Source organism: Corvus hawaiiensis, chromosome 5 (assembly GCF_020740725.1).
Source record: "Corvus hawaiiensis isolate bCorHaw1 chromosome 5, bCorHaw1.pri.cur, whole genome shotgun sequence".
Taxonomy (NCBI): domain Eukaryota; kingdom Metazoa; phylum Chordata; class Aves; order Passeriformes; family Corvidae; genus Corvus; species Corvus hawaiiensis.
Window position 1 is genome coordinate 36,914,086 of NC_063217.1, and position 24,195 is coordinate 36,938,280.

General features: G+C 35.4%; 1 protein-coding gene across 1 annotated transcript in view; it reads left to right on the top strand.

Moving 5' to 3' along the window:
- The first annotated feature begins 3,801 nt into the window (after positions 1–3,801).
- Positions 3,802–24,195, top strand: part of GPM6A (glycoprotein M6A) — a 119,631-nt gene continuing 99,237 nt past the window's right edge. The window contains exon 1 of the mRNA XM_048304432.1: positions 3,802–4,375. Within this exon, the coding sequence (XP_048160389.1) occupies positions 4,339–4,375 (37 nt within the window). The 5' untranslated portion in view covers positions 3,802–4,338. The remainder of the gene's footprint in view (positions 4,376–24,195) is intronic.

Below are 24,195 nucleotides of genomic sequence, written 5' to 3' on the forward strand. Positions count from 1 at the left end.
ATTTTGGAAGTCTTAAAGCTTCTCAATGTTTCCTCCAACACCCCTCTGTTGGGATATTCCAAAGATGAAATATGATGTGCCATTATTTTATAGTTACATTTCTATTTTGAATATAAAATATAACTTGTGGAGCACTCTAAATAGAAAATTGGACCACCAGCTTTAATTTTTCTCTGTGTGTTTTCCAGATTTCCATAATCTGCTGCCTAATTTACATAAAATAATTACTACCTGTGCATCTTTGTCAGTGTTTAGGCACATTTAGGAGTGAACTTTTAAAATGAATGTCCCATTTTTCCTCACCTGCTGTATTTTGGCTTGGATCATAGAATATCCTCTAAGAACATAAATTGTACTTGTATTTTATTTTTGCATAAATGTTTTTATATAGTCATTATATTTTTTCATATAATGAAACCAGAAAATGCTTTCCAGGAGTGAGCTCTACACTGCTCCAACTCCTGAAGGGCAGTGTCTTTGTGGGACATGACTGGCATTAGTCCAAAGTGAATTCCCTTGAAGCACAAAGAACACATATTGCTTCACTCCCCAGGTCCATCACAACTTCTTCCTGTAGTCATAGGTAATATAGCTGGAGTAATCTGAGCTGGCTTTTGATTTTTCTTGCTTGGTTACTGAGGTAGTAGTATTAGCAACATAAATAATTTTATACTTTTAAATTATGTATTCATAATCAAGTTTATTATGTTGTCATAATCAAGACATCACTGCACCACAACATTATCATTATTATGTAGTTGAAAATCGATAGGACTGAAGGATGAAATGGTAAACTGATTTGAAGGCCATACAAAACTGGGAGTAAAAGTCAGGTGTTTGTCATGCTGTTTAAAGCTGTAAGTGCTCAGCTACATTTCATAATATCATAATGGACACCAGGGGATCTGTTAATGTCATCAGCTTCCAATTATTCTCTTGATTAACTGTTTATTTAGTCTCATTATACAATTGGATGTTCTGTCTTGCCTTGCCATTTACAATTGGCATGGTTGTCCAATGATCACTTGCACCAATAATCACATTTCACGTTCAAAGGGAATTTTATGCAGTTGAATGTAGTTCCCACTAACATAGCTCTTTTCTGTGCTAGAAGTGTTTCCAGAAAGAGAAGCTTGTGTAGTTTCTCTGTACAGTTTGAAAGTAGCTTGTGTATCACTGGTGGTAAATATATTTCCCAGTATACTGAAGAAAGAAAGCCTTTGGAGTTGCTGCTTAGAAAGTTACATATAGTTGGCTTTTTCTGGGTCCGTTTGTTACTCTGTGTAAGACTTGCAGAGCTTTTCTGTTCTATGGCTTTAGGATTAACATCTGTTCATAATTTAATCTTGAAAGGTCCCTGGAACAGTTTTTAAAGAAACATCAAGGAGGCAGATTTACGTTTCACCCTTGTTAATAAAATGCAGTTAAATATGAAAGAAGCTTACATGAAATCTCTTTCACATTCTCTATGTTGTTCACTCTCACACAAGCTGTGTGGATGACCAGTTAATAGCACCTGGGAAAAAGCAGAGTTTTCTGAAGAAGGAGCTTTGACACTTACATAGTTTTGAGGAATTGCTGTTTAACAGGAGGAGCTGTTATTATCTTCATAACAATAATATTTACAAAGAAAATAGATTATTGAAGAGGTGGGGGTGAAACTTAAAGCTGTTTTTTGTCAATGCTATGCTTTGCTTCATCAACTACTGTGATTTCATCTTAACCTCTGACACGTGAGCATAGTAGGCTTTTTAGGAAGTTACAAATCCTGTCATTAAAATTAAGATGTGTGTGAACCTGATATGAAAATTATCATAGTGGGAAGTATATCAAGGATTCATTCAGCTCAACATCTCATGTATTTGTGCCAAAAGCAGTCTGCCTTAGAAGTAGTATGAGAAATGGCTAAAATTTTTTCACAAAATATTCCTCCCCAGTAATTTGCAGCTCAGGGATCTCATATCCATGAATCCTTGTGATTCAGATTCTCCTTGTTATTTTGTTGGGTTCTATTCCTTCTCTACAGTAGCCTGCTACAACAAGTTTCCACAACTTAAATACACCCTTTATTTACTTCTGGGCCTACTTTGTAGTCTTGTGCCTTTATTGAACAAGTTGTTTCTTCTTGACATTTTTTATGTCACTCAAGATTGTGCTATCTTTATTGTGCCATCTTCTCCGTTATCTCTTTTCAGCCTTTTTTTCTTTTTGTTTCCTGTTATATTCGAGAAAAGTTTGTATGACCGTTTCAAGGAACAAGGTAATTTGGTTTCATCAGTGACCTATATATTCCATTGTTGCAAACATCACTGTTGAGGATGTTGGTCACCTCAAATATTTGGTGCTATTGAGAAACACAGCTTAGAAGCAATTTCCCAGACTAGGTAAAATATTTGCCAGACCCTCTTTAAAATATGAAGATTTGTTAATTCTTATGTAAGAAAAGATTTTGAAGAGAAAGAATAGCAGAGGAGACTTGAACAGGAAATCTTCTGTTTTAAAGGAAATATGCCTCTCTTAAAAAAACTGTCTTAAAAATAATAATTCCTAGAAAGATGGAAGGCACTTAATTCCTATGGTGTTTGCAGCACTTCTATATGTATAGACCTTCTCAATGTGTTGATATTTAAATGATCAATTAGATCTGAGAAATAAAACAACTGATAATGTTTTTTCAGTTGTTCCAGAAAATTGAGCCCTAGACATATGAATTAAAAGGGAAAAAAAGGTAGGAGATGTGTTGAGTTATAAATATTGATTCAGTTATTTGATTATATATATGCACATTTAACTTCATACATAATAATTATTCTGATGTGAACCAGATGTGAACAGATTTATATGCAAAACGGGTAAAAAACAATAAAAAATCCAACAATAACCCCTCCAAAAACCCCTCCCTAAACAAAACCCCAAACAAACAAAACCCAACCAGCCAAAGTAAACAACTTTTTTTTTTTTGTGGCTCAGAAGGCAGAACTAAGTCAATGTATTTAGATAGCATAAAGTAAATGGATGAGCTATTTATCATTTATATGTTAATAGGAATTTTGAGCCATAGTAGTTTTTATTTTTGTTTTAGTCACTTCCCCCAGAAGGACGAGAAGTTAAACCTGCAAAGAAAAATTGGAATTGTGTTCAGTTTTCACTTTTGATGAAATCATGAAAGTCTTAAAATGATGATATTACTCTGTAGACTAAGGTACAAAAATGCTAATTTATTGCTAGACTGCAGCGTCCAATTTGCATTCCAAATCAGACTGCAGAGCTCCCCAAATTAGTAGGTGCCCTCACAGTGTATTTAACCTATGTTTTTCCAGAGCAAACTCCCAGCAGTGTATGTGTTTGTATGTGCTTCCTCGTGTACATACCCACATGTGGTGCTTCACCATTTTAAGATCCAGTTATTTTAATAGAGCTTTGAAGTATACAGCTAATTTGAGGTATGAGGAATCAGTAAAAGAATTGATACGAGAACTGTTTTAAAGCTCTGAACTGCCTCTAAATTCATTTTTACTGTGACAATGAGAAAGTGTAGAGTGCAGAAAATTTGCAGTGATTAATGTCATGTGTTAAATTGTGCCTGTGTGTGTAAACACATACACACACACAATATTGTATTGCTATAAAGATGGTTTTTAGAATATTGTAAAGGCAATAGTGTATATTTGTTGTTAGTTCCTGATAATACAGATATAGGAGAAAAAGGGAAATGAAGAGTCATATTATTCTTAAATGTGCTGATACAGGAGGAGGGGGAGAGGCGGGGGGAGAGAGAGAGAGAGAGAGGGAGAAAGACAAGTAATACAGCATAAAGAACCCACAGGCATTTGGGCTTTCCCACTTCAGTAGCAAATAGGGGGAATTATGGGTTGGTGGTCTGCTTCCCGTTAGGAGGACACCCCTCCATCTGTTTTCAGTACAGCCTGTTTTCAATTTAAAACACAGATTTCAATACAAACCTCAATTTCTTTACTCCATTTTGTATGCAAAGTGAGGCTTATGAATCGGTGTCATTGCCATAAGGGCTCAAACCAAATTTCCTCCCAAAATTCACAGGCTGTTCATTTGAATACCTGCTTACAGTGGTACACAATGGGCAGCTTTGAGAAGAAAAATTGATAATCTTCACGGAAGAGTAATTTGAATGAAATTACACTTGACAGCCTGTCTCCAAGCAAACAAGGAGAGTGAGGGAGCCTTAGCTAAGCTCTGAGGACTTGCCTAAGCCTCTGCTGTTGGAGCTTCCCAGGGAAAAAAAAATCCACACTTTTTCCTACATCTGACTGAAGCTTTTGATTAATTCTCTGTAGCTGTTTCTAGTGAAGAAAGGTAGCCATGGAAGAGAATATGGAAGAGGGACAAACACAGAAAGGTATTGTGTCAAAATTGCTTTTTCTTTGCATGGAGATAATTATTTTGCTGTTCCTTATTTGCCTTAGCAGCATGCTGTAAGGTTGGGGAATATCCGTATGTGGCAGATGGGGAAAGACATATTATTTTCATATCATTTTCTTCATTTTTCTCTCTGCAATAGCACATAGCATTAATATAGTGACTGCCAGCTGATATCTAGTATTAAAAGAATCTAGGTAGCAAATTTTGCATCTATACAAATAACGTTGCGAGCATTTAATGCAGCCTGCTTTCCAGACTAGTCTTTGTTAACGTTCATTTATTTCACGTTTTCACGCTTGTCTAGCTGGGTCAAGGGAGTCTAGTGTGAACTATGAGAGAGCTACTCACACAATATTTGGAGCTGGTTGCAGTTGGATATCTAACAATGTAACCAGTATTTACACCTTGAATGAGAATCCAGACTGAACAAAGACATGGAGTCTATTTTGTATATATTAGGCAGTATTGAAATTTCCCTCTGCCTTTTTGCCACTTTGGTTTTGTAATGTATTGCAGCAGACTTGCCATAGTTCTAATACTTGTATGACACAGATTTGAATTTTGCAGAAATTAATTTTGCAGGCTGCAGATGAAATTGCTTTAGCAAGATGTGCACAGCATGTTCAGAGCATTTCTGTTCCACGGCTTCTGGTTAAAAATAACTGAACGTTATGGGCTGTGTTAGCACTTAAAGGTCCAGTTTAAAGTGATTGTGGACTATTAATTAATGTGTGGATCTTTGGGAGACACAGTGTTTTCAGTCTTTTCGCTTAAGTGTTATTCTGTAGAAGCGACATAACAGTAGTGAAAGGAACCAAGGTTTTTTTCATTTTTCTTTACTGCAAGCACAAAGGATAATCCTAGTGAATATTTGCTATGTTAAATTTTTATTCTTTTCATTTTACATTTCTTGAATTCACTTCCATTTTTGAGGAGTATATAGGAAGTTGCCAAATAATTTATAATAAATTGCCTGTAAAGGCAAGTTTTTCGGCACTGATGCCATATTCTGTTTTTCTGCTCCCTGATCAATCTCCTTCCTACATGTAAATGTCGTGCTTTCTCATTATAAGTGACCCATTTAGACAGAATGCAGCTTTGAATTGTTTATGGTCCTGATTTGATCTAGATGCAGAGTAAATAGTCATGAGAACATTAAAAGAGGATATATGTGCTCCGTGTGTATACACACTTATGTTTATAGATAAATAGATTAGTATCTGGTTGGTGATTACAGCAGTTTCTTCAGTTCAATTTTATTATTTGTAAATGACAGATAGAATAAAAAAGTACAGGGCAGGTCAGTTTTTCTGTTTTGTTTTGGTTTGGTGTGGTTTTTTTCCTGAAGGTAAAATCAATACTTTTACTGTATGATTCAAATTATTTAAGGTGCTTTGCACTTAGAAATTGAAGACATGCTATTTTTAAAATTCTGAAATGCGTTCTTTTGCTTCTTGAAACAAGTAAATTGAACTGTTTGACCAATGAATCAAAATACGTCATTGTTACCAAATGATATTGCCTGAAGAAACAGCGTGAAATTCAAACTCCCTAAATTCTTATTAGAAAGAGAAAAAAAGAGAAAAAAGTGAATAATTTTTGTATATTGAAAGAATGTGTTGTTATCGATAAACTGTGTCCTCATTGTTCATATGATAAGCAGTTGAATGACCAATAGCCACTCAAAATGGTGTGATTAATAGCGTGATTACAACAGCTAACACGACTTACCCTCCACCCCCATTTACAATGCCATGTGTTCAGCCTTTTTTCCCTTTAGTGGTACCCAGCTGTCATCAGAGACAGAGAATGTTAAGAGCTCAGAAATCATATGTATTTATCCTTATTGCTGTGAAAAGGGATGCTGCTTAGTTTCTGTGACCATACCTGTGAACTTGTCATTTTAAGATGTCATGTTCCCTTGTTGGAATATGACAATTTTTAAAATGCATTTAGAGTTTGAAAAATATTTGCAATTCAGGAGACAAATTAAAAATTATTTTCAGTTTTGAATTTTTGGGGGTGCTTGATGGCATGATAGGGAAGTATAGGGATGATTATGAAATCGTGGATCTCCTTAAGTTTTGCATTTTGCACTTGAAAAATATTGACTGGTACTAGTATGACATGATAGTTCTCTTTCATATTTCCTGGGGTTTTTTTGCTTTCATTTAGTGTGATCTATCTACTATGTGTTTAATTGATATCCACAGTATAGTTCCAGGTCATCCAGACCATTTTTGTTAATTGTAGTATTTCAGCAACAGTAATTGTAATTCATATATTCTGTTTTTCATCCTCCTGCCATCTCGAATGAAAATGTTTCTTTCCTTTTCTTTTCCAATTTATACAAAATCAATGGGAGTATAAATTGTCACTGCTTATCAACTCTGTGCTTTTCACAGCAGATGCTTCGAACCTCCCACTGAACAGCATTACGTCTTGCTGGCAGCCATGATGGAAGTGAATAACTTCATATTGATGCGTTTCATAAATATGATGAAGATAGCTCTAGCAGATTTGGAAGTCTTTTTATTTCTGACAGTTTTATGACATAAGACATAATTAAGTGCAAACACAATTCTTAACATAGTGGTTCCGAATAATGACCTTCTGCCACAGTCTCTCCACATTTTAATGTTTAACACTTAGGATTTCTTTATGTCTGTATCTTGGAAAGTTATAATCAGGGAAATAGATTCCATTTTTTTTTCCTAAAAGTAGTTAATCACGAGAAACTTACTTCAAAGTAAGGGTCATCTTCTCCCCTTCCCATTTTCTTTCTATTGGCCTCGGAAAGTGTGTTTTTGTGTTGGCATCACTACCCTTATTATTGTAAAATAAGATAAGGCTGTTGTCCAGCAGTTTTCATATGTAAAGCTGTAAACATTGAAACCAAGAATAATTTCTATTCATACATTTCCTGTTTTAAAGTAGTAGAAGACTTGTTGTTCTTCCTTCACCCCCTTTTTTTCCCCTTGATATCACATTTCCTTTGGTAGGATGTAAGTACAGGTTTGGGAGGAGGTTTCAAAGGTATTTACTACGCAGCTATCTCTAGCTGTCCGAGAACTGAAAGTGTGCAGGAAGTCTGTCTCAAATGTAAAGTAAATTAACACTAAAATATATTCTAACAAAGTAAAAAGTCATAACATCTCAGAAATACAACTTGTTCACAATTTCCGTAACACTGACATTATGCTACATCCTAGACCTCTGACATACTAACACATTAGATTGCAAATTTGCTGTCTTGAAAACCCAGGATAACTAAAGCCTGCAATTTATTTGACTGGTTTATTTTTCAAAAAATAGCAGGTCCACTTATAAACAGAAGTTTCACTGATGTCTTTAGGGATGCATGCTAATTTTGAAAACCTCATGCATAAATTGCATGTGGCAGTGGTAGGCCTCAGCTGCCAGTGTTTGAAAGACAATGACATCAAACTGATAGCTTTGTGATGTGGAAAAATGTACATTTCAGGTCTTCCCTCTGTGAAAGCACTAAGATTGCAATGATGTCTCCAGCCCCAGTTATTTATCCCAATAAAGAACTTTTCAGAGCGCAGGCACTGTAAGTTTTTGTACCGTAAGGAACTTGGTACAGGAGAGTGAGAGGTTCTCACCACAATCTGTTTCAGAAAAAAGGAGAAATGTTCTGGAGCACACTAAGTCATGCTATACCATTTGCACTAAATTGAAGATGAATTTTTTTTTTTTTTAATGATTCATCCATAACTTCATTTTGCAGTTTTAATTCCTTTTTAAAATAAACTCTTGGGAATCAGTGGAGCAACAAACATGAGGAGGATACAAATGTTATTTCAGCTCTCTGGGCTGTAGTATACCTAACGCAGTTAAGGGCTCACCAGTAGGATAGCAAAAAGATATGTAGTATTATTGTGACTAGAAATGATTGAATGCCAGGAAATAATGACTTAGTATTTGGCCTGCATTAGTGATATAAGTGGATCTTCTGCCTGTTATCAGAACTTTTTCATTTGTTCCACAGCATACCAATAAAGGAGAGCTTTAAGCAGAGTTTTGGAAGAAAATCATAAGGAGACCAGGATGCTATCAGTCAAATGTAGACACAGCCTCTGCTTCTTCAGCCATGAGAGGCTAAATTGTTTCCCCTTACTTCAGTACTTTTTGAAAAATGGCAGACTGACTTAGTAGAATAGTAGAGAGTAGATGAAAATAATGTGTTTTATTTCATATTAAGAAATACCAACAGCCAACGGGTCCAAACACTTCTGGCATCCTTTGTAAGTTAGTCTTCTAAATCTTCTGATTTACCTCTGAGAGAAGAACTGTCCTTCTCTTTTGACTATTGTTACAAAGTTGGTTAAAATAAGAATGAGGAAATCAGTATTTTGCACTTTGATTTTGTTTGGTGACAATATTTGTAAATAAAGCAGAGGAGTTATATTTTGTTCTCTAATGTAAATGCCACACTGAGTGAGGGCCATGCTTGTATCTTCTGTAGTTAGATGTTATATGTTAGTATTCAAAAGTAACTTGGAAATCATTTTTAAATTTGGCCTTATAAGTAGGAAGTAGCAGACATTTTCTGGTTGATATTCTTCATACCAAATCTGGATTTGTAGTGCTTGATTCTTAAAGAAAACCTGGTGGGCAGAGGTCAATCTCTATTTGCTTTGGGAATACCTTTTCAATTTAGTAGGCTTAGTTCCCAAGCTTGTGTTCAGATTGGATTCTTGCAAGTTGCTTCAGAGTAGAATGGTCTTAACTTTCATCATGTTTATTGTTCCCTGTTCTTAAAGGTGTGTGTGTTATAATAAGAGCATCAGATAAAATACTCACTTAACAGTTACAAAGTCACTAACAGAGTAAATAAATTTTCTTTGTAATCAATGCTAAATATGGAAATAGACTTTAGCATCTGTTAAACTATGTCACTGTATTTCCTGCTTAATACTCCTTAGTAGTTAATCAATAGGGTTTATTAAAGAAAAATGCAGTAACAGTCAATATGAATTTGAAGTTAATTGTTCTAATACTGTAAGAGTTATTCTCCTTTATGTAGTAACTACAGGCTACCTTACTTAATATTCTTACATTAGGAGCACTGAGTTGTAGAGTTGTAATTTGAATATGTTATTATTCAATACATTAGGCTTTTATTCATAGATAATGATGTAAATAAATTTAGTCTTGCTTGCTTATTTAATCTTTAACATTGAAATGTCTCTGTTAATAGTAGAAAACTTTGTATTTCTTACAGGCTTAACATTATACTAGTCCTAGGCATGAAAATCCAGCATTAATAGGACTTAATTATAATTTTATATACACTCTTTCAGGGCCAAAAACATTCCAACTGCCCCAAGGCAGATGGAATCCTCAATTCAATGTGTGAAAATTTAAGTCTTCATGGTAATTTTGACACTTGGATGTCAATTTCATAAATAAGCTATATTAAAAAGATTTTTCATAGTAGATGTAAATTCTTAGGAAAAAAGTATTGAATATATTTTAAATTATTTATTTACTCAAATTCTTGAAAAAATACTATATCAAAATAGAAATATAAATTTATAACAAGTTTTTTTGACACTTTGTGAAAGTAAAGGCTCACCTTTGGGGAAAAAGGGCTACTCTGGGTTTCCAATTACTCTAAAAAAATAAGAAATTAGGAAGGACAATGCAATATTGTAGATACAGAAAAGTTAAATTTGATCAAGCTGAGTGCTTAGGCTCCTTATGGAGAAGGACTGAGAGATTGTTATACCTAATATCTAAAATATTTTCATTTTATGACTGTGCCTTCATTTCTGAGAAGTACCTTAAAAAATTTGGCAATGTGACTTTGTAACCTGTTTTAAGTAGCCTGCCGCTGCACTAAAATTCAAGATGGAAGAATGGAGGAAATGCTACTGGGCTCACATAAGAAAGATGTTTGCTTTCTTGATACAATAATTTTTACCTGCTAATAATTCTCCTTATGTACACAGGTGAGAGTATACTATTTCCCCCTAGTAGTTTTATATGGAGGACTGAGTAGTAAATAATAAAAAAACCCCACATTTCTGGGTTGTTCTGCCTCAGATTGTAGACACTGTGAATTATTTTATAAAATCCATGATGAATATAGGCACCTGATAGCCACTGAAAAACAGAATGTAAAAAAGGCAAAGGTGAATATTGATCTTATACGAAATACTTTGTCAGTTAATGTTCTGTTTGACACTTCTATTTCAGAAGACTTTTCAGCCAATTCAAGGGACTAAAATGCATAATTCTGCTAACATCTTATCACATGGCTGATTTCTGAGACAGGCAGCAAGTCCCACACTGATGTGTTGTCACAAATCTTTTTCTTGTGGGAGTGGGGAGTTACAGAGGCTTCAGTTCCCCTGTGGAAGGAATGAGGAATAAGCCTTGTCATTTTCTCAGCTACAGAGGGATCAAACTCAGAGCATCAAAATTCAGAGGGTCAAAGATATACACCAAGTAGGAATTAACAAATCTGGGAACTATTGTGTACATGTGCTCTAGGGCCTTATGGAGGAACTGCGCTGACACAAAAAAATGGCTTAAGTGTTCTCTTAGCTTGTCCATGGTAACTCTTATGCTTCAATGCATTAGTCTCAAGAAAGCTAAATGTTATCTTTTATTTTTTTCCCCTCGAAGTTTTCATCTCCTTCTTACTAGTTATCATGGAGGAGTTCAGTACTCCTCCCAAAATTTATACTGCAGCTGTCTGGAACAACATTTTCCAAATAACACTTGCTGAAATATAGCTACTAAGTGCAAGCATTACTCTTCTTTTTGCACTTGCAGTGCACCTGACATTTGCACTTGGATAGTTTCTGAGGACTTTTTTATTTGTTTCACATAGTAAAAGTTTCATTTTTTTCCCCCAGCAGTGATACCAATAGAATTATACACCAAAGGAATAGCACAATAAATTTGGTATCAATTCTAACGAAGTTCAGTCTTTTTAATGGTGGCATGGGGAGAATAGTGCATTTGCTGAGGTTCTGGTATAAAACTAGACCAAGACAAATGCATTTGCTGCATTTTTGGTATATGAGCTTTGCAGAAAGGTACTACTGCCAAAATTTTTTAAAAATCAAGGCAAAGTATTTTTTTCCCCTCACTTGTCAGTATCTTCCTATTTGTACCTAAAGACTGCATTTTATTTTTTTTTTTTTTTAAAAAAAAAGAGTAGTTCTTTTTGATTCTCCTGGTTTTCACTTTTCTGTGGAAGTGCTTTCTTTACTTTCTTTTTAATGCCTGGAAGACATGGAATTTAAATTCTACAACATTTTTTTACTTTCTTCTGGGAACATGTAGTAGAAGATGACAAGTGTTGCATGTTTATTAATTAAGTTGTAGCTGGTCACATCCTACTTCTCAGGTTGCAGAAGAATGATTATATACAGGCGAAATTGGACATTAAGGAGGAATCTGAAGGAAGAGAGTGTAGTAGCCTAGCTAAGGGATTAGGCAGGGATTGCTTTGCACTAAGGCACGATGGGAAAAAAGTAGAGATGATTGATGATTGTGGTGATAGAAGTTCAAGAGAGGCAATATGAAGAAAAGAAGAAAGGGATAAGCAGTAGAATTTGAAATACCTTTGGAGGGCTTCAGAAGTCTGAAGTTGATATGGAAATAGGGGAATCATATCATCTTTTATTTTGAAACAGACCTCTGAGGTCATCAGGACCAACCATAAACACAACACTGCCAAGCCCACCAATAAACTATGGTGGAAGACAATATTAGAGTTGAAAGAACATTTGAGTTTTACCTGAGAAGTTAATAGAAGCATAAATTTGAATTACCTTTTTAAAATAATGACCATTTAATTTAAGCACATTTTTCCCCCAAGTAAAACAGCAGCTATGTTCATGGCTACTAATAATACTGTAATTTTACTATGGTAATGTAACTCTGGGCAGTTTCTGGCTATTTAAGGCTATAGGTGAGGGAAGAGGGAGAGTAAGTCTGTTTTCATCTTAAAGTGATGAGAGATAGGAAAGATTCTTTTAGTTGGAAAAGGAAAGTATATAATTTCACATTCATGGAAAGAGTTATCAAAATTGACCTGTTGGCCTAGTTTCTCTGGTGAAGGAAGCTGGTACTGCACCCCCTTGCTTAGCAAGGTGATGGAGCCAGTGTGGGAGGCTCCACAGTGTAGTGGCACCCTCTACTACTGGTGAATCAGCTTAGCTTTCTTTATGCAGTTCATCAAAGCCTCCCACCCCCTGCTTTCCCACCAAATCATCTCTTACTCTAAGATACTTGCCATAGTAAGCACCTGGCATAACTTTGAATCCATTTAAAATCCTTTAGAAAACAACCATGGGAAGAGCTTGGGGTATATTTTTGCAGTTCTCAGGTGAGGACGTTTGATCATAGCTAAGAATTTAGGTTTGCATATTTTTATGCCAGAGTAGATCCTGAGCTTCTGATGTCATGGTTTTGATCAGTACCGCAGGGTGAGATGAGGAAACTTATCCAAACCAAGTACTTATCCCTGTGCTTGAATGGCACAAAGCTCTGATTCTCATCCCTCCAGAAGAAAGCTAATACATACATCCTGTTGTCTTCTACTTCCATCTGCCACGTTGTTTGCTCCCAGTCTCTTTTACCATTCTATGACTCACTGCACACCAAACAACCTTCAAAAGATTTTCTGCTCTGAGACAGTGGAAGTTACTGTCAGTAACTTGAATGCTTTGGGAGAGTTTGTGAGTTACCTAACAGCGAGGTCATTCACTTGAAGACTGCTTTCCTTGTTAGTGGATGGCAATAGACAAGGTAAAGTTACCTTAACCTTTCCAGTAAATTAATCTTTGCCTTTTGCCAGTTAAATACCATAATGTGTCCTCTTGTTGTATGTGCTAAGTGATATATATTCAGCAGCTCCTTGCTCTTTACTGGTCTGCTTGTTCTGTTACCTCTGTGGTGAAAATTTATTTCCAGCTACATTTTTATGCATAACTTATTTACCATGTTCATGATGCAACTTGGAGCAGGGATCTGTTCTCTGTGATGCTTACGTTTGATTTGCTCCCTTTGCAACGGAGGAGTCAGGGAACAACTGAGACGAAGGTGATGCTGTCACTTGGACCAGACAAATGCTTCTGTGCCCTACCTGAGTACAGTGTTAAACACCTCAGGCACCTGTAGTAGAAGAGGATGCAGTAGCTGCTTCTGGGGGCAGTGAGCCCAAATTCAGCCTCTCTGGCTGCTGGATTAGTCCACTGTGGAAAAACCTTAACTGAGCAGATGTCTGTGAAATTATTTTTATTTTTACTGATAATGATGATGATAGTATAATAAAATAATATTTTGAATTCTGCATATGGTGTGAAAGAACTTATAAACTTTAAAAGGATAGTGTTTTTTAAAAACATTATAACCAATAAAGAACATGTACTTGAATTTATGGGGGTAGTTGGCTGATAAGTCATTGTAAATAGTAAGTCAATATGCATAACTGAGGATGAAAGTAAATGTCTGAAATTGCCTTTAGAAAAGGACCATTGACTATTTGCACTGTGTTGGTCATAAAGGTATTCAATTATATTATTGAACGTTGTATTATTGATTTTTAAACTGAGCAGCTTTAGTGTGAAAAGCTTCCTGCTTAAAATGGTTTGCCTTTGTTCTTGACTTGTTGATAAACCAGTCCCATATAGAAAAGTAATTTACATTTCCAGCTCATTGACACAAATACAGTGATTTACTTTATTGTGAAATAGTCTGAGTATGTTAGAAAGATAAAATGCTTTTCCTATTTGTTGGTGTGCTTCAATATAGCAGCACAATTGTCTTCAGAGAATTTCTCAGACTTCTAATTTTTAACTGACAGGTTGACCACTGCTTCTGACCAAGATACACTTTTGACATTATAAATAAACATAACCATGATTTCCCTGACCTTTCCTCTTAGTAGAAGATTGCAGTTCCTTGAAAACACCTTCAGGTTCTCTTTGCAGTTCTTATGGTAGTCAGGAGCCTTATTGCCATTTTACTCAACTAGATGGTTGAACTAGATTAAAATGAAACAGTGTCTTCTTTTCCAAGTGTTCATAAGCAGCTTGACATCTACTCCTCTGAGTCACAAAACATGTCTACTATTTAATCTTGATTTATATTTGGTATCAAATGCTTTCCTTTCACTGGAAAATTCATAGTTCTGATAGAGCATTTAGGACCTCTTTTATTTACGCTGCCCACCAATGTTGTTGAAAAGGCTAGATTTGCTTGTAAGTGCATATATGGCCCTTGATTACTTCCAAAAATTATAGACATCAGTAATTTGAAAATCTGAAAAATCAATGACCAAAGGTCTGATCTTGAAAGGACTTAAATATACATCTTTGATGTCATGCACTGTGAGTACTCATTGGTTTTATACCAATGTAAGCAAAAAGGAAACACATGAACGTCTAAGATTAAGACCTTACAATGCCATGGAGTAATTTGCATGTTGCTGTCAGGTTTTTGGCAGGATATCTGTGAGAAGATGTGATGATGCAATTTAAAAGAGTTTGAGAGGAGACTGGAAGGAAGGTTGAATGGAGTTTTTTTGTCAGCTGAGGGGTTTTTTTGTTTGTATCACATGGTATTACAGTGACTAATATGCTTTGGGTCTACTGTGGCTGTCTGCAGTTTCTAAAAAAATATAATTCTTCTTAGACTTTTTTTTAAAGGTTTTTGTTTGTGTTTTTCTTTTGAATTAGTGGAATTTGGATTTACTCCCGAGCAGGGTATACTGGACCTTCTAGTGGTATTGAACAATTTTGCTAGTGTGTCTTGTTCACATACTTAAGCCAAGATGATCATCAAATTTGCTGTGCAGATGGAATTTTTCCCAAGGCAGGCTACTAGTGACCTTCTTTTTGCCTTTTTTTTTTCTGCAACATGGTCATGGTCTGCTTTCTAAGATTATCTGGGAGTTTACTTTCATTAAATTCTTGCTTCTAGTGCAAGACTAACACTGATGTTTTCCTTCTTGCTGTCCTCTTGTAACAAACTGTAGATGAGACCTTTGGTCTTTGAATGTAGGTCTGGAGCAGCATTTTGGTCATTTGCCTGTATTTTTGGGCCAGACTGCAGTAGATTTAATAAATCCTTCTGAACTGAGCATGTATTACAAGGTTTTCTTTTATTAGAAGTTTCTGGACTCTGACAGTGTCTAGTCTGAGCACTACACATTTTTTTGCCATATGAAGTGTGCTGTTAAAAATTGTAAAGGGAAAAAGATACTATTTTCATCTATGTGTAGGGTTTGTGTATCTTCTATTTTTATACCATTATATTAATATAGATAAAATTAATAAAAGGATGCTCATCAATGTGACTATCCTAAGAATTCAGTAAAATATGTATGTTTCAACCACACCCATGACATGTGGCACATAAGCCAAAAAATGAAAATTAATTTACTCTGTTCAACAGCATATGGAGGCTACCATTTCTCAAAGATGTTATATTTCAATGTCTCCAAATTATTCTAGATTTATGAACATTGTTCACCAGTGAAAACACTGGAATAATTATAACCTAGTGGTGGGTAGGTCTTTCAGGTCAGCTGTGTTTATGTTTTTGGTTCAGACAAGATATTTTTCTCCCCCCTCCCCATCTGGTACAGTCATCAAATATTTAAGACACAGGGGAATCTATTAAGGGCATTTGGGCTCTCTTGTCTGCTTTATGGCTGTGTTTATCTAATGGGGACTTTCGCTGTTAGTATTTTTCATTTTCATTTTGATCTGTTACATCTCTGTACCATCTGTATTGTCTGTACTTCCAGCAGATATCCTTCCTTTATTGCCTGTCATATCCCCTTCTAGAAGATGAATACATGTCTTTTATACATAATTATTGACAGTATGAACTTTTAAAATCCAGTTTAGACCCCTCTGAACTGCATCTAGTGATTGTAATATGCAGATTTCAAGACTTTAAAGAACCTGTAGCTGGCTGTGGGTGTATTTTGTGAATATTATACACAATCAAAGCAATGAAATACAGTTTCATGATAGAAGAGTAGCTATGTCCCTGCCTGGGGAGTGACCTACTAATACACAGTTATTCGTGCTTGTCTGTCTTGATTTATTCCTCATACTGTTTTATTTTCATTATTATCTTTTAATGTAGAGACAACTGGATTTGATGTAGCTGCTGCAGTTTCTAAGTCTTGTCATGTCCTCTGGGATATATTTTTCCTCCTTCGTGTTATTCTTGCCTTAATCACTCCTGATCTTTTTTTTTTTTTTTTTTTTGACTCCATACTAACTCTGTACCTCAAGTTGGGAAGATGGACTGCCTCCTACGGGAGGTATGAAAGTACTGCCACTCCAGAATCACTGACCTGTAATCATTCCTCTAATCTAATACCCTGCCAAGGTGATAGACTTCAATGTTGTTACAGAATGTGGTTGTTTTATTTCTAAAGGGATAATTTTACTAGGCTTTTTGTGGTCCTTCAGGGACAATGAATTACACAGTGGCCCAGATGTAACAAGCAATAGGTAGCAGCCATTAAACTAAATTATTGCAGTCATCCTCACTGTCCTTAATCTGTTATCGTTTTAGGGTTTTTTTCTATAACAATCTCAGTGTGGTAAACTGTATGATTTAAAAGCTGCCCTACAGAAGTATAATTAGGAATAATTTGATTAGGGGTAAAAGTGGGTAGTAATGATGCAGAATTTTTTCAGGTAAGTATGGTCATAAATTCTATAATAAATTAAACTAGTAAGTACTAAAATATAGAATACTTGCATAGAATGAATATAATGAAACAAATTCCTCCTTTGTAAGTGGGAAAACATGTTCAAAACTTCCACAATTTATTCACCATTGTCAGAATATGAAAACTTTCAATAGTTTTCATTTTAATGATGTTATGTAAAAAGAGGGTAATTATTTGCATTTGCTTTATGCAGTTGCTTTGACTCTTTATTTTTTGTTCTTTGTCCTTTTTTACTCATTTCATGAAATTGTTTGTTTTACCTTTGTTAGGAAGAATTAAGAAAACACCTCTTTTCTAAGTGTCTTTATGATTACTGGGGTAGATTAGCAGTTGCTCTGTCAGTGACACAGTGTTTATTTTAATCTCTGAATTAATTTTCTTGGTTGCTAGGCAATTCTACTTCATAGATTTAATGGAAATGACTAATTCAGTGTGCTCTCATTTCATAATAGGCAATCGTTTGCATTAAAACTGAAACTAGGTTTCTCTATGACATAATGTTTGACAAATACTCGTATCAGTATACAATTTTATTACTTTAGTGAATAAAATATCCAAATTTCTGTTATCCAGTCCTGTATTTCTTGTACAATCCAACGAAGCTGTTGTAAATATAATGTATTCAAAAGAGGGAGAATTGGGCTTTTATATATATGTAGAGGGCAAACATTTGCCCTAATGTCTGACATTTTGGAAATTTTTTCAGGCAGCTTATGGAGATGGTTCTGTAGTATGTATTCAGAGCTGGTATCAGTTAAGCCTTTTTACATCCTCAATGGCAGTGGTGTAATTAATAAGTGCCCTGTATCTCAGTTACTCAGCCTACAGATATATTCAGCAGATACTGCTTATTAGCAGCACATGGAAGTTCAAAAATAGGTATGAATATTCAAAGTAATAATAGCCATATTATTAAAGAAAACCTCTCAGCAGTCAGTAGTTCGGGAGGATTTTCATACTGTAAAAATATGCCTGAGGACAGTTTCTTTAAAATATTGTTTTCTGCTATTTCTATACTATTCTTATTTAAGGAAAAATGTATAGGAAACAGAATTTTAAATGAAGCTTCTTAGGTTTCTCAGTATCACAGTAGTGCAGAAATACAGGCCTTTTTCATTTTGGTGCTACCAGCTATGCTTTAATTTATTCTGAGCTATCATCTAGTGAAATACTGTCTTTTAGCTTGTTATTTCCATTTCACTCTTGCGTTTCCATGTTGGTGAACTGCACAGCTTGAAAATGAATGGAATCCACCCTCCTTCTCTGCAGAAGAATAAAGGATTCTGTGAGCCAGACTGCCAGTGGTGTACCCTAGTGGTCTCTGTGTTCTGACATTGGTTCAAGGTTTATCAGTTCAGCTTTCTTAGCCCAGAACATCATTCTGCATGCTTAGTTGCTCTTTATTTTCCTTCTCTTTAGTTTATCATACATTTGTATTCCTGATAATGGCCACCTATTTGTACAGTTAGTGTGCTGAAGACCACAACTCATTTGGTTTATCTATATAGTTTATGGCCAGCAAAACACTAAATTCTAAATCCAGTTCTCAAGGATATAATATTTTATCAAGACAGTGAAGACTGGGAATGCTGTATATTTTAATGATTTTGTATTTAGTACACAGTCTTGCATTATCTATTAATACAAAAAACCTCTAGCAAAATCTTCCAATTGCTATCTTACAACTTTAATTACCACCTAATGGTGGTAAAGTAAGCAACAGTACCATGCTATTTTTGAGCTCTCTTATTGTATTTGAGAGAAAACAAATTTCAAAAATCACGTAATTTAAAGTATTTTCAATATTTTTTCAAAAGGACAGAGGAGGAAATATTAGATCAGTCAGCTGTATTCCTCACAGAACAAAGTGCTTTTGTTCAGTTTTTTTATATATTTGAGCTAATAAGATGGGTAGTTAGCCAGGATGCTTGTAACTGTAATGGTAATGGACACTGAAATCAAAAAGTTGGCTGATTTGTATTCAGTACATACTTGGGAGCCTGTCTCACTTTTTGTAAATGAAAGGTGGAGTATGCAGACAAAATTAATAAGATTATATTTATGTTAGTGAACTCTCCCTAGTCATCTTAATCTATTTTAACATATAAAGAAAGCAGTACTAAGATGATAGTCTTCAGTTTGTGAAACTGGGTTATGAAACTCCTGCAACAGAATGTTAATGTGGGTGAAAGCAAACATCTAGGGCAAATGAAATAAATTTCTTAATGAATATGCTCCATGTCCAAGGCTCTGTGAGGTAGAACACTTACTTGGATAAACTGATTATCAAAACAATTGCTTTAGTGCACTAACTTTACAGAATAGCAGCAACTGCCTTTCAACAAATGGGGTAATGGGAAAAAAACCCCCCACAAAAATAAAATCAAAGACCTCGAGGTAGCTTCAGCAGTGTGCATACTCAGTAGGTACAAACATAAATTCTATGTGTATGGGGAGATTTAGGTTGGATATTAGGAAAAGGTTCTTCACCCAGAGGGTGGTTGGGCACTGGAGCAGGCTCCCCAGGGAAGTGGTCACAGCACCAGCCTGACAGAGTTCAAAATCTTTCGGACAATGCTCTTGGGCACATGGTGTGACTCTTGGAGATGGTGCTGTGCAGGGACAGAAGCTGGACTTTGATGATCATTGTGGGTCCCTTCCAGATCTGGATATTCTTTAATTTTGTGATTCTCAGTAAGAGTGCACAATGACAAAAAGAAAATAGGTCATAGCAATGATTTCCATCATGCTTGGTAATTCTGAGGAATGAAATTGTTATGAAATAGTGAAGGTATTAAAAGTCATGTTATTGGATTAAAAAGTAAGCTCTTCTTTCAGCCAGTAACTTGTAAGTTACTCCTTCAGAGATAATGTTTTGTGAAAATTACTGGAACATCATCTAAGATTCTGGACTGAGATATGAAATATCTGAAATGCATTATCTGTATCATGTACATTTTTCAGTTTGACTTGCAGTAATTACTACAAAATTATTTGCGACCCTGAAAAATCTTACTGCAATACACTCTGTCTTGATTTCCCATTTGTGAAAAGCAATACAGGACGTACATAAACTTTCATTTCTTCCACTCATTCTATGACTTGTTTATTGCTTTAATAGGTGGCAGTCTTTACAATTCTACAATACAGTCTCAATTGAGTCCTCTAGATATTAAATCAAGGTGAAGTATGCCATGGAATATTTACTAATTTCTAAATAAATGAATAATCTGCAGGCATTAAATGTTCTTTGCTATTGAAGGTGAAATGCAGCTAATTGAAGATTCTTTCCTGTCCCATGTTAATTTCTAATCAAACATTTTATTTAAATGAGCAAAACTAAAGGAGTTGCATTCATTATGCATATGGCATATGTGTTGTTAAAATGAAGAGTGACAGACCTTTGATTTTTAGCAGTGACATAATCTAAGGCAGAGTGCTGTGTTATACATATGGTGGATGTCTGTACAGCATGCCAAAGGGAGGAACAGTTCAGAAAGTTGTTAACTTCATTCCCTTCAAAAAACCTGAATTTCTTAGTGTTTATAACATGTGATATGGAGAGTTCAGGATGGATATATCTCTACTAGAGATTAGTGCCTTTTTTTACTCATTTTACAGAAGTGATACCCAACAGAGACAAATTAGCCTGCGTTTGCTTGTTTGTTTAAAAAAACTTGCATTTTCCTCTGAAGAATGCCTATTTTTTTTTTAGGAAGGTGATTGCAACATTTTCAGCTACTGAAATTTTGGCAAAATTTTTTCTGTCTTTGGCAGCAAAAAATATAGACTTTTTTTGCTGTTTTATCAGCACATGATGGAATATAACCCCAAATACAAAGAAAATTTCAGGCTGAAATTTACAGGCCTAACTTAATAGAAATATACTCCAAATACTATTTCTTACAGGTATCTGCTTTCTTTGAATATATTTGGTATATAGCCCATGCAAAAACAATCTCTGAGCATCTTCCTCCATGATGCACGGGATGTGGTCCCATTGTGTCACATCCAGTCTCTCCCCAAAACTGTAAGCACCAATATCTAATTTTTCTAAGTGGGAAGAATACACTGTGGTGAGCTCTGCACTGTTAACAGCAAGATTTATTTCTGCTATTCAAGCTGTCTTTTTTAAATGTTGCTTATAGCCCTTTCTTTAACACTGCTGTCTATTAACAAGATGTACAGTTAGATTAGTCGTTGAAATAACCAGTCTTCTGCACGTCCCTCCCTTTGTTGCAAGTTTGAAGTCCTCTTAAGCAGCAGCTCCAAAAATCATGTGATACAAACAAAATCTTAGCAGTTTCATTACAAAAGCAAATTTCTGGCCTTGTTGGCTTCAATGAAAAAGTTATCCTTAAAATTACATTTATTATATATTTCATCAATAGGATATGGATTGTGTGGAGGCTCTGACAGTGCTGGTGACACTTTCAGCATGCATAGGCCCTATCCTTGTTTTCAATTACATGCTTCCAAAGAATTTGAAATGCTAGGTTGGTTTTATTTCTTCTTTTTAAATTTTTTTTTCTATGATAAATAAGAGTATTCCTCAGCCTTTGGTATTTTAGTTTTAATGTCAAAGCACATGATGGACCTAGAGTTTGCCACTAATGTGTTGAATAATACTGAAGAGCAGTTCTGCCCTCAGACAACAAATGTTGCATTTAGAATGACTGAAAGCAATGTCAAACTATTATAGGCTTCCCTAGATATAAAAGTAGGCAGGAAGGGCTTATTGCAATTTAAAAAGATGAAGTGTAGCATATAAAGTTTCCTGAAGTATAGACTGTATAGTATGTGTGTTGGGAAAAAGTGGATGGAAATTTATCTTCAACATCCAGTCAGAAATTGTAATAGTACAGTTAGCTTGCTAGAGAGGATTAACGATAATACTAGGTCATTCCATAGAAGCATATTTCCAACTACTTCCAGTCTTTTTATTCAAGCAAGTAGTATTCAAAGAAAAGATTTGCATTAATTTTTTACAAATTTGATATTAACCTATGAAATTGCATTTATTAATTCAAACATTTTGGAAAAAGATTTTTCTCTTTAAAATTCTGTCTAATCTTATGTCAGTTTCTTGGGAAGTTTGAAAGGTTTTTTTAGCTTGTTGGCTTGTTTTTTGTTTTAATTTCTACTAATAAGTGTAGTGCTTTCTTTATATTGTGACATGCTGTTGTGTTTTAATCCCAGCCAACAGCCAAGCCCCACACAGCTGCCCACTCACTCCCTCACCAGTGGGATCAGGGAAAGTAAAAGGCTGAGAACTCGTGGGGGGAGATAAAGACAGTTAGAAGGAAAGCAAAAGCCATGCACACAAGGAAAACAAACCAAGGAATTAATTCACTGCTTCCCATGGGCGGGCAGGTGTTCAGCCATCTCCAGGAGAGCAGAGGCCCATCATGCATAGCAGTGACTTGGGAAGAAAAACACCATAATTCCAAACATCCCCCCCTTCCTCTTTCTTTCAGCCACTTTATATACCGAATATGATGCCATATGGTCTGGAATATCCCTTTGGTCAGTTTGGGTCACCTGTTCTGGCTGTGTCCCCTCCCAATCTCCCGTGCACCCCCAGTCTCCTCCCCAGCATGGCAGTATGAAAGGGAGAAAAGGCCTTGGCTCTGCATAAAACCTGCTCACCAATAACAGATACATGTCTGTATTATCAGCCCTATGTTCATCACAAATCCAAAACACAGCCCCATGCCAGACACTGGGAAGAAAATTAATTCTACCCCAGCCAAAACCAGAATAAATACATAGCAAACTTTTTACCTTTAAGTAAACACTGCTATTTGTGGGAGAGAAATATACTGGTGGAAAAGACAGTAAACATATTATGGCTTGGTTTAGTCATTAAACAGTGCTTTTCTGAGTCTCAATTAGACACAGGTGAAGTAGTACCAAAAGATGCTTAGACAATGAATATAATTTAAGTCTGCAGTCTTGGGCTTATAGTCATAGTAGGTTATACTAGCTGTGCAATAACTATTTTATTTTTTTAAATATAACTATACTGTATTTGTTAGAAAAGCAGAGGATGTAATGTTTTGAAAAATAGTTTGGTTTTCTCAGTTCTGTGGAACAAATTCCCATAAATTATGATTAACAGACCTTCAAGAATATATTTTGAGGAAAAAAATGCATTTTATAGAATGTTTGCCTTTGTCGTGGAGCAACACTGTAGTTCAGAGTCATGAAGTAAAACAGACCCATAAAGTTTTCTGTGCTAGCAGCAGGGGTAGAGCACAGTCGTATGTTGGTATTCCTTATCAACAGAATTGGAAAGAGGAAAATGGAAAGTAATTGCAGCTTTCTCATGCTCCACTGTTCAGCAAAGCCAGGTAGATCTGAGGGTGATCTAGTCTGGAAGAAATGAATGATTACCATAATTCATTGCCACTGGAGAATGAAAGAACAACAAAAGAATGAAGAGGGTTTTCAGCATGAGGGAATTTTGAACAGCTATGCAGTACATAAGGTGTCTGTTGTGTGGCACGTCTGCTTAGATTTTCAAAATTTCCAAGGACTAAGTAATAATGATTAAATGAAAATATCAGTCTTAATGTCATAAAAATATGAGACATCTTGAAAATGTGAAGTGGATACATTCTGAAAGCTCAGGAGCAAAAATAAAAAAGTGAAAGAATAGATGACCTGTTAAAAAACAAACAAAAAAGAAAACAAACAAACAAAACTCGAACACCTACTCACAAAGGCAAAACAAAAAGACCCTAAACATATTTTAAGTGTCATATGAAGGCCTGACTTTCAAGCCTTTACAGTTGATGACAATTACTGTAGTCCTATACAGTTAACTGTTTTATGATAGTAAGGATAGCTGTCCTTTAGCAGTTCTTTTCATTTGAATAATGGCTTTTCTGGCTCCTAAAGCAGGTAATAACAGGGCTACTCAGGATGTGTAATTGGAGTCTCTGTATCTAGGGGTGTAGTGGAATGCAGTGAGTGGGTAGAGATTTAGTGTGTAGTGTTAGGTCATTATTCAGTGAAGATCTGTACTTGCAGGAGCTGGATAGTGGAGTACA